The sequence below is a fragment of the Camellia sinensis genome, chromosome 4, assembly GCF_055761805.1.
Source record: "Camellia sinensis isolate YWXY chromosome 4, ASM5576180v1, whole genome shotgun sequence".
NCBI lineage: Eukaryota > Viridiplantae > Streptophyta > Magnoliopsida > Ericales > Theaceae > Camellia > Camellia sinensis.
This window is the reverse complement of record NC_138964.1, coordinates 148,265,053-148,280,119: the sequence shown is the minus strand read 5'-3', so window position 1 is coordinate 148,280,119 and position 15,067 is coordinate 148,265,053. Positions and strand designations below refer to the sequence as shown.

The 15,067-nt window shown below is 30.5% G+C and overlaps 1 protein-coding gene across 1 annotated transcript; it reads left to right on the top strand.

Annotated features, from left to right (window-relative positions):
- The first annotated feature begins 13,855 nt into the window (after positions 1–13,855).
- Positions 13,856–14,371, top strand: LOC145824125 (limonoid 21-O-acetyltransferse-like). The gene has a single exon (XM_082923717.1). The coding sequence runs from the start codon at positions 13,856–13,858 to the stop codon at positions 14,369–14,371; it is 516 nt and encodes a 171-aa protein (XP_082779843.1).
- The last annotated feature ends 696 nt before the right edge of the window (positions 14,372–15,067 follow it).

The following is a 15,067-nucleotide window of genomic DNA, read 5'->3' as shown; positions in this document are numbered from 1 at the left end:
ATGGACATCATTCATCAAAACCTTTTACTCTGTTATTATTCACTGGGCTTTTGCTCACTATTTATGTTATGTATGTAGGTGAGCAAGCGCATGACTAGGCCTAAGCTGCTACCTGGAAAGGTTAGAGTCAACCAGCCACCGTGCCTCCCAGGGAAGTTCCCTTTTGAGATGTCAAGTTTTGCAACTTTGCTATAGATGTTTTGTTTTGTTTTGCTTATTTGCACATTGGGCTAAGTCCTCTTTTGGCTTTATCTGTGGAAATAAGTGACGTAAGACTAATATATTTATGACGTCACATGCACATATATATATATATATAAGTTTTTTTTTAAAGATCTTTGTCCCATGTACGTTAACACAACTTAATGGACTACATATATTTTGTATATTTGCTTCCTCAGCCCCTAATTATATGTTATTATGTTAAGAGGCCTTTGGTAATCCAAGAATTATTGGCCAGTTACGACGCTAAACCTATAGGGGCAGGTTTGGGTCGTAACAGTGGGAATCTTTTTTCCCTCACATTTTGATTGAGCCATTGTGCAAATGATATACTGTCTGTAGCTGATTTATTCATGATGGTTGATTATGTAATCCTCATGTGATTTTGTATGAGGTTGTTCTTGAACCATCTTTGTCAATAGTGAATTAGGAGTCACTATTAAGGGGAATCGTGATTTGATGATTGACCGAGTTAGAGACGAAGAGATAGGAATATACCGATTTTCTGGTTGCATCCTAGTTTCATGTGACCCATCCTAATTTGGTCTTTAAGCTACTCCCGACATGGAGTGAGGGAGACATTACTGTAAAGATTGTAGTTTTGTGATCAATGATGGAAGGGACTGAGGGATGTGGTATTGATTGCATGGTGGGATCGGCTTTAACTGTGACTGTTGCTACGGTGGTTCTTGCTTTTTCTATACTCCCTAAGACTGTTAATTATGGTATATGACTGTGTGAGTTTCATGTGACACTATCAGGACCATTTATGGAGTATACCTTTTCATCCGTCAGGGCTTTGTGAGTGGCTATGGATGTCATGACTGTGAGGTGCAAGATGCTTATTTGACTCCAGGTTTTATTCGTGATAGGAACTAGGAGCTTGTGGGGTAGGTTAGCAGAGTTGATTGGTTTCAGTGGTTGCTTTAGCTTGTTTATTACGGTGTCTTATTGTGAAACAGTTTATGTTTATGTGGTTCATTTTGTACACTTGCCATATATTTTCTTCAAATTTCCATTTATTATCTTTGATGGCAAAGGTTACTTGGGGAAAAGAAAGGATATATGGGCAAATTTCGGTATTTATGGCTTCTTTTGTTGGTTTCCCACATATGCGGGGTTGTTTTTAGATACCATTTGTAGTAGTCTTTCCCCTCTCTTTGTGGGGCGGTGTTAGTTTTGATGTATTACCTACGGAATGCCCCTTGTAAATGTGTAAATTCTTTGTATTTATTTTATGACTTACCTATCCAAAAAAAACTTACCAAAATCAATCACAAAATGTAACTATCAAATTCAAACACTTTCTCAAATCAAAATAACAACTTGTAAGAAAAGTCAAATCTTTAATTTTTTTCCCATTTATCATTAAACTTTAAAAACTCTTAACCACATAAGGGTAATGGATTATACAAAAAGCTATTGGTTCGTGTTAGGGATTATAGGAGAAGCTATTGGTTTGTCTTAGAATACCACCACATACTATCCTAATATTGTTGTGATTAATAGAAAAAGTAAAATTCACGAACTTATATTCTGTGATTAAAAAATATAAAAAGACATGATAACTATAATTAGTGAAGAGTATGGTTAGTCAATCCTCCACTAAATTGGCAATAGTTTTTCGGGCTATAGACACTAAGGAGTGGAGTGTACGCCCAGATCTAACACCACATTTCTGTAAGCTTCTAATTTCTCTCTCCAAATTCAATGTGGTTATTTCAATAAATAAAGTTATAAATTATTTTATCAATTTGTAAATATTTTGTAAAGTTATCGCTGATTTACAATTTTCTCAAAGAAAAATGGATAGCAAATAGTATGATTTCGTGAGTATATCGTCTATTCATATATGTTATGACGTTATGTGCTTCGGTATTCGTAATAAAATATTACTCTATTTGGTTTAATTTATTTTTTAATAAATTTTTTATTTTTTATTTTTAGTGATTTTTTAAATATTTTATATAATTTTTTTTATTGATACACTTAATTTAGATGCACTTAAAAAATATAATATTTGTGATTTTGCTTTTGCTTTTAAAAACTCCCCAAACACAAAAAGTAAAAACAAATTTGGAAATTCAATATATTTTTGTATTTTGTTATATTCAATAAAATATTTAAAGATTTTGTACAATTTTTTTACTTTTTAAGTGTATCAAAATTAAGTGAAATAAAAATTATAAAAAAAATAATTAAAACTTTATGGATTTATTGAGTTATAAGTCCATTAAGTGGTATTTATAAATAAATCTCCTTTTTTTAACAGTAAGCTACTACATCTTATTTTAATATAGATATCTTCCTAACGTTTTAAAAATTATACTTTTCTCTTTGAAATTTATAATCTCATTACAATTTACCTCTTCCGTTAATTAACACTATTTATTGACATCATCGATTAATTTGTTTGATGGATCACAATGGTAACATCTGTGGCAACTTAGGTCTCTTTCTCAAAATTAACAATCTTTACACTATCTCTTTCTCTCCCTCTCTCCTACTCTCCCTCTTTCTCTCTAATTTGTTTGTCATCGACCGCTTGCTTTTTTTAACTTCATTTTACTTTATTTTTTAGTAGTAGTAGTGGGGGAATTGAGTTTTCAGTCCCTCTCATATTTGATGAGATGTTTTAGAGAGTGTCGACTAAAATTGTTGGTGGTAAAGAGGGAAAGATGAGCTATAAAGAGAGGGTGAGATGGAGAAAAAGCTCCAGGTCTAGTTCATCTCAAGGGGATGACAGGTAAGTGCATTGAAGTCATTTAAATTTTTCCCTTAATGGGGTTGATCAACAAACTCTTACAGGAAGTCACACGTCAAGGAGATATTTATATTAAAATTAAACTTTAGGGTGTAATTTATTCTGTTTAAAAATATTATATATAGTCAGAATAAGTACGAATAATATATAAAAACCACTCAATAATGATTGTTTGGGTGGATATGATTTTAAAATTGGATTAATAATCTAATAAAATACATAAATTGATGTTTAATAAAATATTTAAAAAATAAACAAGTCTTGGAGTAATGTAGTATACTTCATATCGGAGAGTAACGCTATTGAGAGGATGCAAATTGAGATACAAATTGAGAGATCAATGCAAGGTTTAGTCTAATTGATTAAATTATAAAATTGAGAGGATTTTATCAGGCCATCCTCATAATTTTGAGTAGGGCTATAAATGGGCGAAGTCCAACCGGATAGTAGATTATTTAAACTTTGTTTAAAATTTTAACGAGTTTCAAAATATGCTTAAACTTGACTTGTTTATATAACAAGTAGATTTAAACAAACTTTGAACAAGTCAAGTTAAAGTAACTTTTTTTTTTATAGTGCACATAAATTTATTGACTAGTAGTGAGTTCAAATTTAGTTTGAAAATTTAAGAGCTTAAAATTGTGCTCAAAATTGACTTGCCCACATAAAAAATTAATCTCAAACAAATATTTAATGAGTCAAACACAAGTCAACCTCTAATAGCTTGATTAATAAGCTTAAATTATGAGACTCCAAAGTTCACTTATATTTTTCTTTTCAGAACTATAAGGATTAATTTGCTCTAAAAATTGATTAATCTGATTCCCATATGTGAATAGATAATTGCAGGACTTAGAGAAAGTAATATATACACCTACCATGGGACTGAGGAAGTAATTGTTATTTCCCTTATTTTTTTATAGGACATATAAACTTATTGAGATTAGTAATAAGTTGTTTAAATTTGATTTAAAAATTGGAAAATTTACCCATAAGTCCTAGTTTTTGAAACGTTGAACCATTTAGTCCTAAAAGTTTTCTTATGCTCCATTTAGTCCCATTTTTACATCAGCATGATGTAAATGATGTAAATGATCTGATGCTTCATTCTATAATTTCCAAATTTATTGAAATCTGATGAACATTAGATTTTTTCATCCTATATTTTGAAACATTATTGAAATTTGATGAACATTAGATGTTTGAAATCTAATGTTTGTAACATGACTCTGATGTTACTAACATTGTATCTGATGTTTTTAACATTGTAATGGGACCTTTCAGTCTATAAGAAAACTTTTAGGACTAAACAGTGCATAAGTTATTAATTTGGGATTTATTGGTGCATCCCCCTTAAAAATTTAACGAAATTAAAATTGTGTTCAAAATTGACTTGTCTGCATAACAAAATCTCAAACAAACATTTAACAAGTCAAACGCAGGTCAAGCTTTTATGGCTTGGTTTGTTTAACAAGCTTAATTTTGAGACTCAAAAGTTCAGTATATATTTTTTTTCCCCCCAGAACTATAAGGGTCTATTAAATTCCTAATTTTCTCTAAAAACTTATTAATCTGATTCCCATGAATAGTAAATTGCAACGACATGAAAAGCAAAAAAAAACAAAAACAAAAACAAAAACAAAACAAAAAAATACAAAAATTAATATATACATCTACCATTAGGGGTGAGCGCGGTGTTGTTCGGATTGTTTAAAAGTAAAATTATAAATTGAATGCGCGGATTGGCAAATTAGTAAATTGCGGTTTGAGGAGTTTTGGACGGATTGGTAGATTAAAGAATATTCTAACCAATTCTCGAGCCTTTGCATAATATATAACACTAATTTGCATAATATTTTTCATATATATAACACAAACTAATTTTTTTATATATGTTACTACCAATTTGTAATAAATTTCACATATTAAATTTCTTTCATACTCATTTTTACTTTGATATTTTATTATAAGTTACAAATATATATATATATATATATATATTAACTATAGTGGAGCTGAACAGAGAGGTTTCGAATGCGGATTATAAATTTTAAAGTTTAAACTGTGGTTAACCGATAGAGCAGTACAAATTGATATGAATCAGTGCAATTTTAACAAATTAGGCGGTATTTTGCACAAATCCTACCTACCATGGGAGGAATGAAGGAAGGAATTGCCAACAAATTAGGTTTTAGGGCAAGTTACATAACTGTTGACACTATAAATAGTAATATTATTATTATTATTATTACAGGACACGTGACATTTTCTTGATCAATCAAGAGTTCAGAAAAGTCACAAAGTTAATGGTCTTGCATGGTGGAATATGGAAGACAAGGTGAAAGAAGTTAAAGCACATATAAAGAATATGATGGACAAAGTGACTTAGTGGGAGATATGGAGGGATATGTGACATTGTGGGAATGAAGGTGGAAGAGTGGGTAGTTTTAGGTGGTTATTGGGTAGTTATTACTGAAAGTTTTTTCCATATAAATAGCCATTAATGGCTATATTTATAGGACCCAAAACCAGATCTAGAAACCAGTCTATTTTACCATACATTTTTCCAGTTGTTTATTTTTCAGTTCTTTACTTTCCAGTCCTTTACTTTCCCATACTGAATTTTAGTTTCTTAAGAGTAGTTCTAAGTTAGTCTATTTAATATGATTATGCAGTAGAGATTAAATTTGTATAGTGTGGGTCCATATACACTACTACAAAAACAGATAAATATCACACTTTTTTTGTGTGATGTATGTTATTTAATCACACCTTTTAAGTTTTATTAAAGTGTGATCTTTGGGAGTGTGATTAAAATGGGTCATTTTTAATCACACCTTTTAAGTGTGATTAATAACATTTAGATCAAACCTTTTAGTCGCCAAAAGATCATTCGTGAAAAAAAAAATTACATTCACTAGCTTCTCATTTGCTCCTGTGGAGATTCGAACCATCAATCCTCTCACACCATAAAGTTTATACAACACACTCTTTTCACTGCACCTTTATAACACCATATGATTATATATGCAACATATATTATTTATATAGTACATAAATTCGTATTAATATAAAAGTATATATATAAAGATAATTATTTTTTATTGAAAATAATTTATGTAAAAATAAATTATTTACTAGAAAAAAAAGAGATCACTTTTGGCGGTTTAGTCGCCAATTTTATACTTTGGCTACTAATTATTTTTTAGGCATTAAAAAATTAATTCTCGGGCTAAAATTACCACTTTTGCGACTAAACTTCTTTTTAGTCTCCAAAAAGTCTCACTTTTGGCTACTGAACATCTTTTTAGTCGCCCAATGCCTCAGTTTTGGCTACTAAATTTTTTTTAGTCGCCAAAAAATCTCACTTTTGGGTACTAAACTTTTTTTAGTCGGTAAAAACCTCACTTTTGGCTACCAAACATCTTTTTAGTCACCCAATACCTCACTTTTAGCTACTAATTTTTTTTTAGTCGCCAAAAAGCCTTAGTTTTGGCTACTAAAAATTTTTTAGTCGGTAAAAGCTATATATAGATTTTTAGTCGCCAAAACCTATACTTTTGGCTACTAAATTTTTTTAGTCGCAAAAAATCTTTACTTTTAGCTACTAATGCTTTTTTAGTCGCCAAAACCTATACTTTCAGCGACCAAATGTGCTTTTTTAGTCGCCAAAGATGCTTTTTCTTGTAGTGGAGTATATATATATATCTATATATAATTACACTTATTTAAAAAGTGTGATTAAAAAGTAGTAATGTATATATAATCACACTTTAATTAGAAGGTGTGATTAAAAAATATATAAATAATCACACTTTAATTAGAATGTGTAATTAAAAAATATATAAATAATCACACTTTAATTAGAATGTGTGATTAAAAAATTTATATCTAATCACACTTATTTAAAAAGTGTGATTAAAAAGTAGTAGTGTATATATAATCACACTTTAATTAGAATGTGTGATTAAAAATATATATGTATAATCACACTTAATTGAAAAGTGACATAAAAAATGAATATTATCACACTCAATCAAATTAAGTGTGATTAAAATATCAATCTAATTTTTTTTATTATACTTCCAATAAAAGTGATATTTTTTTTTTGTCAAAGTGTGATCTTTAACTATTTTTGTAGTAGTGGTATAGAATAAATCTAAAATGCAATATGATTATTTTAGGAAATTTTTGAATAATTAAATCTTGGTTCGTAATATTAAAGTTATATTAAGGGTTTGTTTGGAATGAACTATATATAAGTACACTTTTTGACTTTTTGGATAAAAAAGTAGAGGAAAAAAATATGATTGCTTAGCATAACTTTTTGATTTTTTATGAAAAAATATACATTAAAATATTGCATAAAATAGAAAAATTACCGTATTATCTCTAATGCCCCCTGTGCGTACTGACAGTGATTGTTTAGGAAGCCAATATGAAACGTTGCTTTGAAGTTGTGTGGTGGGCAGCATACTTTAGAAGATATATAGGAGCTGCTTTCCTCTAGTCCGAGATCGAATTAGACGGTGCTATTCGGCCCATGGGGGCCCACCACGGGTTCCGTTTTGATAATTCGAACCATTCAATGTATAAAACTTGTCGAGTACTATATGCTTGTAAAAAATCATGTTGATCAGATATCGATAACTATCCATCGAATCAATTTTTTGTCAACCGTTAATTTGTTCACTGTCCATTTTTTTTAATACAAAACTGATTTGATCATATAGCTGTCGATATTCGATCAACGTGATTTTTCATAAACATATAGTACTCGACGAGTTCTACACATTCAACAGTTCAATTATCAAAACGGGACCTGTGATTGGCCCCCACGGGCCCCCATAGACTGAATAGTACCGTTCTGTGTAAATTTATTTATTTATATATTTTTTTTATAAATAGTAATAATTTATTAATTTTTTTTAATACCTTTTTGTATTTTTATCTTTTATAAATATACCAAACTATTTAATTAACGATTTTACTATTAAAATCGTACAGTAAGAAAAACGGAAGGGTGATCCACGTTGAGTTTGGAAACCGATGCATGATCCACGTTGAGTTTGGAAACCGAGTGCGTGGTCCACGTTGTGTTTGGAGAGAGAAATTAGATATATTGAAAAATGATCAATATCTTTTCCATTTCATTTTATAAGATTATAATATATCACAAAAATCTAAAATTAATAATCAATAGTTTGGCCCTGTATGGTAGAGCTGTGAGAAAGTGCTTATAGTTTATGCCTTAACAACTTATAGCTTATAACTATAAACATAAACTGATTTTTGACTTATAAATTAAGCTTCTCCTGCCCCACTCAAAGAATAAGCTGATTTCTGACTTACAAAAAGCTGTAAGCTGCATTGTTAAACTAAACCAAACACATCAAAATAGCTTAAATTAAGCTGAAAGTTGAAATAAGCTGAAAAAAAAAACTGTACCAAACAGGGCCTTTATATCTATCATGTCATTTAAAATTTTAATCACTTTAAAATTTAAAATAAAAATTTATTAATGTGGATATTTTGGAGCCATTGATCATAGAAAGGAAATTTTCATTTCATCCTGTTTGTAGATCCCTTCAAACATACTATTTACTTGGAAATATATATACATACTTTTTTGGGGAAATTTCAGTGTAATATAAGTTTCAAAAAATAATTATCACTAAGTGGTTAATTATAATATAAATATTAATAATTAAAATTATGCATTTTTCATGATTATATACAATAATTTTCTTAAATTACCACTGAATGATGATTTCCCCTACATTTTTTTCTTCTGGGGGGAAAGAAAATAATCGAGGTATCAATTTTTATCTTCACTGTGTATTATCAAGTGCTATAATATGTTAACTATATATGTTATAATGTATAAAATTTATTTATTTATACATTATGTAATGAATAGGCACTACAAATAATTAAGATTTTAGAAACTAAAATTTAGAAACAAAATTATTTTTTAGGGATCAAATATTTTTGTTGCATAAAGTATCGTTATTATATTTTTAGGAATGAAAATTAGACATTAGTAATGAATTATTATCTTTCTATGACCAAATTTTTTTTCTCAAAAAATAAATCATTTTGAAACCAAATTATTTTATCCCTAAAAGTGTATTTATTGGTAACATTTTCAAAATTTTGTCGCTAAAAATCTTATTTTGACTTTTCGAGACGATTTTTTACTGACTATCCTTACGACGATAGAAATGGATCCCTAAATGTCTTTTATAACAAAATTTTTACTTTTGGAGACTAAAAAATTTGGTCTCTAAAACTCTTATATGTTGTAATGAAGCCTACTTATTGGTTGTTACTATTTGATGATACAGTTACTACACAACGGGTCCCAGGTGGAATGGGTCGGACTAATCCACGCTTCTTCAACCGGTAACTGAGTGTTCAAGCCCACCAGAGAACCTGCACACAAGTTCAATAGGGGAACAGGGAGTCCCCCAGCGAACCCTCCGACGAGCAAATTAGAGAGAGAGAAGTGTAATGTAGGGATATGAATTGGAGATAGAAAAACTTAACCTTCTTCTTGTCTTCAACGTCTGCGTATATCCTCTGGTAATCATTTCGCCGTCCTTTCCGACCTACCACCTTGGCTGAAAGTCTATGCTGTAGCTTACCTTGTTCATGGTGAGGGGGTGCTGTTCCGACGGAGAGATGTTGTCGTAATAAATGCTGTGATGGACTGCATTAATGGCGATGTGCAGTGGTAATAACTTTGCAGATCTTTGTCTGCTGATGTGGCTTGTCCTTTACCTGCCACATGTCTAAATATCATTGGTTCTTCGTGCCATGTTGGCTTCCAGCTATTCAGGATCTTATCAGTTGGGTTATGTGTTGGGCTCTAAGTGATGGGTTTCGGTTGTTCATAGTGGGCTATGACCTTTGTGGGCCTAACCACGTCACTATTAGTATAAAATAAATTTATATTTCTTAGAAATATACGTTTTGTGCCTCTGATCTTTTAATTTTTTATTTTATCAATTTTGCTTTTAAAAATTTCAATTTGAGTCAATTTCGTTCAATTTCAAACAAACCTTCTTAGCCTCTGTTTAGGAAGTGGGTTGGCTTTTTGGTTTTTTTGGCTATTTTAGCCTAGGCTAAAAAGCTTGGTTTGAGAAGAGCTTTTTGATTTTTTTGACTTTTTTTGTGAGAGAAGAGTGTAATGATTATGGGTTGCATGTGATGTTTTGTTTGTTATGGCTAAAATAGCATGTTTTGTCTTTTGTGGCTAAAATAGCCACAAAAAACTATTCATCTATGGTCCCAATAGTATAAATTTTGTATCACTTTGGTCCCTTAACATTGACGATGAAAACAAAATAGAACCGTACCGTGTTACATGACGAAATTGACAAAATTAAAATTTTTGGGTGAATTACACTAACGGTCCATATAGTTTGGAACTTGTATCACTTTGATCCCTGCCTTTTCAATTGTAACACATTTGACCCTGAATTTTAAATATTATTCCAAATAAGGATAATTGAAGATACCATTATTTAATTTCAAGGACAAAATCGCCAATTTCATAAAATAAAAACAAATATGACAAAAATAAATGTCAAAAAAATATTTTTGAATTTTAAAAATTATTTCTACTCACCGAAGATAAAATTATGTAAAATTGATAAATCTTTTACACATTTATTTTTTTTTTACCATATTAATTTTTATTATGTGTTTGGATGATAATCATGTAATGGGTGGTTGTTAGGATTTTAATGTGTAATCGATATACAGTATTTAATATATAAAATATTTTTAGTTTTGGATTTTTTGATTTAATAATGATATAAAAGTTGTTGCCATATTTAACTTTTGAAAAAATAGAAACTAATTAAATAAAAATAAAAATAAGCATTCATTACATGATCATCATCCAAACACATAATAAAAATTAATTTGGTAAAAAATAAAATAAATGTGTAAAAGATTTATCAGTTTTATATAATTTTATCTTTTGTGAGAATAAATAATTTTTTAAAATTCAAAAATATCATTTTGACATTTATTTTATCAAATTAGTTTATATTTTATTAAATTGACTATTTTGCCCTTAAAATTAATCAATAGTATCTTTAATTGTCCTTATTTGGAACAACATTCAAAATTTATGGTCAAATATGTTACAATTGAAAAATTAAGGATCAAAATGACACAAATCTTAAATTATGTGGACAAGTAATATAATTCGCCCTAAAATTTTCAAGGCCAACATAACACATAATGCATACTTTACTGACCGAAAATAAAATCTACAATTATTTTATTAATAATTAAGACAGTACGTTTGAAATTGAACTGAATCCAAAACACTACTGAAATAGCAAAATAAAATTTAAAAGACAAAACAACACAAAACATATAGGACCATATGTTTATTTTATCCATATTATTAATTGTAAAAACCAGTAAGTATAAAAGGTCATAGAGTTAAACATAAAAAATTAAAAATTTTAAAATTTTTAAAAAAAAACATAGTAAGTAAATGACTAAAATATATTTAGAAAAAGTTTATCATTTACTATTCCCCTAAACTCTTATTTCACTATACACCATTTTCTTAAAACTTCCATTGCATTTCAATAATTCTCCCCAAACTTATGCATCTGTGTGTCAACGACATTATTATTATTATTATTATTATTATTATTATTATTATTATTATTATTATTATTATTATTATTATTATTATTATTAAAGTATGTAAAATTTATTATACAAAAATGTTTGAGATCCCAAAGTTGGGTACTCCATGACCCCCAAAATGATGTCGACCAATCAATTTTTTTTTTTCTTTCCTTCCTAAGCAATCACAGGTGAATAAAGGTTATGGGATTGTGTTTTTTAGGAGTACGTGGCATTGCTGTTTATTCTATTATGTGTTGGGTTTTGTGTTGATTATAAAACTGGTTTTATAAATAAACGACAATGATAGGTAGCTCAAATTTTTGTGGCTCAAATGGCTCAAATCTGTCAAAACGACGTCGTTTTGACAGATTTTGAGTGTAAAACGACGTCGTTTTGACAGATTTGAGCCATTTGAGCCACAAAAATTTGAGCTACCAAACATTTTCCATAAATAAATTTAAAAAAAAAAAGTTGTTTCTTCTTCCAAGCCTACATTATATATAATATGACACTTGTGTCAACCTAATGTATATACACATACACATATCAACATGGAGGTTTTGGTGATCTCTAAAAATCAAGCCATCTAACCCAACCCCTTCCAACCTAAGACATTTCAAACTTTCCTTTCTTGATCAGATCAACCATCCAAGAATTTTTCCTTTGATTTTTTATTACCCATTAGGGTTTGAAGATGATTCAAGAGCCACAAACCTCACAAGGTCTAACCAGCTCAAGAAATCTCTTGCTGATGTCTTAACTAAGTTCTATCCACTAGCTGGTCGAGTCAAAGAAAACCTCTACATCGACTGCAATGATGAGGGTGTTCTTTACTTAGAAGCCCAGGTCAATTGCCAACTCTCACAAATCATTGGACAACAACCCATCAATCCCCATGTTGAGCTCAACAAGTTGCTTCCATTTGATCGACTCAATGATGCTGGTGATGTGCTCTTGGAAATACAAGTCACAGTCTTCAAATGTGGTGGGATGGCCATTGGGATGTGTTTTTCTCAGCCTGTACCTTTGCCAACTCTTGGGCCAGTGCCGCTGGAGCGGGTCCACTACAAGAAAAATCACCTTTGGCGATTAAATTTTTAATCGTCAAAAGTCGACTTTTTAGTTTCTCCAACTAAAATTTTTAGTCGCCGCTTTTGTCACTAATACATGGTTGCCGGAGGTATTGGCGACTAAAACTTTTTTAGTCGGCAAAAAACAGGTCTTTAACGACCAAAGTTTTAGTCGCCAATAGTGATTCACACTTTTGAAAATCATACATTTAGCGACTAATCCTTTAGTTGCCAATACTCACTAAATCGCTGACTAAACCGTTTAGTCGCCAAAATAAAGACTTTTGGCGACTAATAATTTTAGTCGCCAAAGGTGCTTCCGTGAAAAAAAAAAAAAACCAACTTTTTTGCTTTTTCTGAGATTCGAACCACCAACCTGTCCCACATTCTAAACCTTTAGCAACACACTCCCTCCACTATGCCATTACAACACCACATGAATATATACACAATATATATTACTTATATAGTATATTGACCCGTATTAATATAAAACTATATATATAAATATAATTATTTTTATTCAATATAATTTATGTAAAAAATAAATTATTTACTAAAAAAAATTGAGGCCACTTTTGGCGACTAAATCCATTATTGAGTCGGCAGTTCTGTAATTTTGGGCTACTAATTATTTTTTAGTCGCTAAAAAAATAAGTTCCGCCTAAAAATAAACAGTTTTGGCGACTAAACCTGTTTTTGGTCGCCAAAAACGTCCCCTTTTGGCTACTAAACTGAATTTTAGTCGCCAATTGCTTGTTTTTAGCTACTAAATTTTTTTTAGTAGCCAAAAAGCTTCACTTTCAGCGACCAAACTGTTTTTAGTTGCCAAAACACGTATAATCGACGACCAAACTGTTTTTCAGTTGCCAAAACCTATACTTTTGGCTACCAAATTATTTTAGTCGCCAAAAACCGTCACTCTTGGCTACTAAAAAACCTTTAGTCGGTAAAACCCATATAATCGGCGACTAAATTGATTTTTAGTCTCCAATAACTATACATTTGGCTACTAAATTGTTTTAGTCGCCACTTTTGGCTACTAATTCCATTTTAGTCGCCGAAAATGGCACTTTCAGCGACGAAAATAATTTTTTTAGTCACCATTTCTGTATTTTCTTGTAGTGGTCATAGCAATATGGTATGCCCTCGACTTGATTCGGCCACATATTTCCCTCCTAGAGACATGTCTTGTTATAATATAAAGACCGGCAGGACAGAAGAAAAGATGGTTTCAAAGAGGTTTCTGTTCAATGCCTCTGCTATCTCTACTCTCAAAGACAAGTATGCAAATGAAATACAACCCACTAGGGTTGAAGCACTTTCGGCTTTCATATGGAGTAGATTCGTTGTTGCAACGAGTGATCAAGTAGAGGCAGAGACAGAGACGAGTATTACAAGACTCTATTTGGTGATTCATGGATTAGACTTGCGCATGAGAATGAATCCCTCTCCAACAGAGTCTTATTTTGTCAATTTTAGTTGGGTTGTAACGATCATGCCATCCATGGACAAGACTGTGGAAGAGGGTTATGGGTTTGTGACAAAAATGAGGGAAGCAATAAAGAAAGCTAAAGACAGTGATTATGTGGAAAGAATTCAAGAGGGTGACACACTCTTCAGTTCTATGAAAAGAAAGGGAGATGATAAATGAAGTCAAAAACCTCCAAGGGAAGAGGCAATGAGAAAGAATATAGAGTTTGGTAACTTTACCTTTTCTAGTTATTGCAGGTTTCAACTATATGAAGTCGATTTTGGGTGGGGGAGACCTATATGGGTAAGCCGGGCTACTCTACCCGTAAAGAATCAAGCGGTTTTTATTCCTACAAGATCTGGTGATGGTATAGAAGTGTGGATTAATTTGACAGATGTTGACATGGCCAAATTTGAAGCTGATGGAGTTTTTCTCAAATTTCTTTCCCAAGCCTCTGACTGATGATGACTTGGGTGCTAAGTTCTATTTTCTATAGCATGCTCAAGAATTATTATATCTGGGTTAAAGAAGAATGTGATGTTGTTACTTGTTTTTGCTTCTGCTTCAGATTTAATAAATGGTATAGGCCTTTCAAAATTGCAAATAAATTTTATCCCAATGACTCGTTTCACAAAGCAAACAAAAAAAAAATTGTATTTGAAATTTCAATTGCAGAATTATGATATTGATATTTTTAAACATTTCAAATTGAAATGAATTATTTAAAAATAATTGATGGTTATTTTCCATATGCATAAATTTCTTTATAGAATATTATGAACCATGCCAGTTACAGTTACCTATGAAAAAGTGAACTTTTCAAATTCGAAGTTGATCAAATCCTACATTCAATCAACCATTAGTTTTATTTTCTAT

Coding starts and splice junctions, on each gene's coding strand:
- LOC145824125 (XM_082923717.1), top strand. CDS start 13,856: ATGGTATGCCCTCGACTTGATTCGGCCACATATTTCCCTCCTAGAGAC.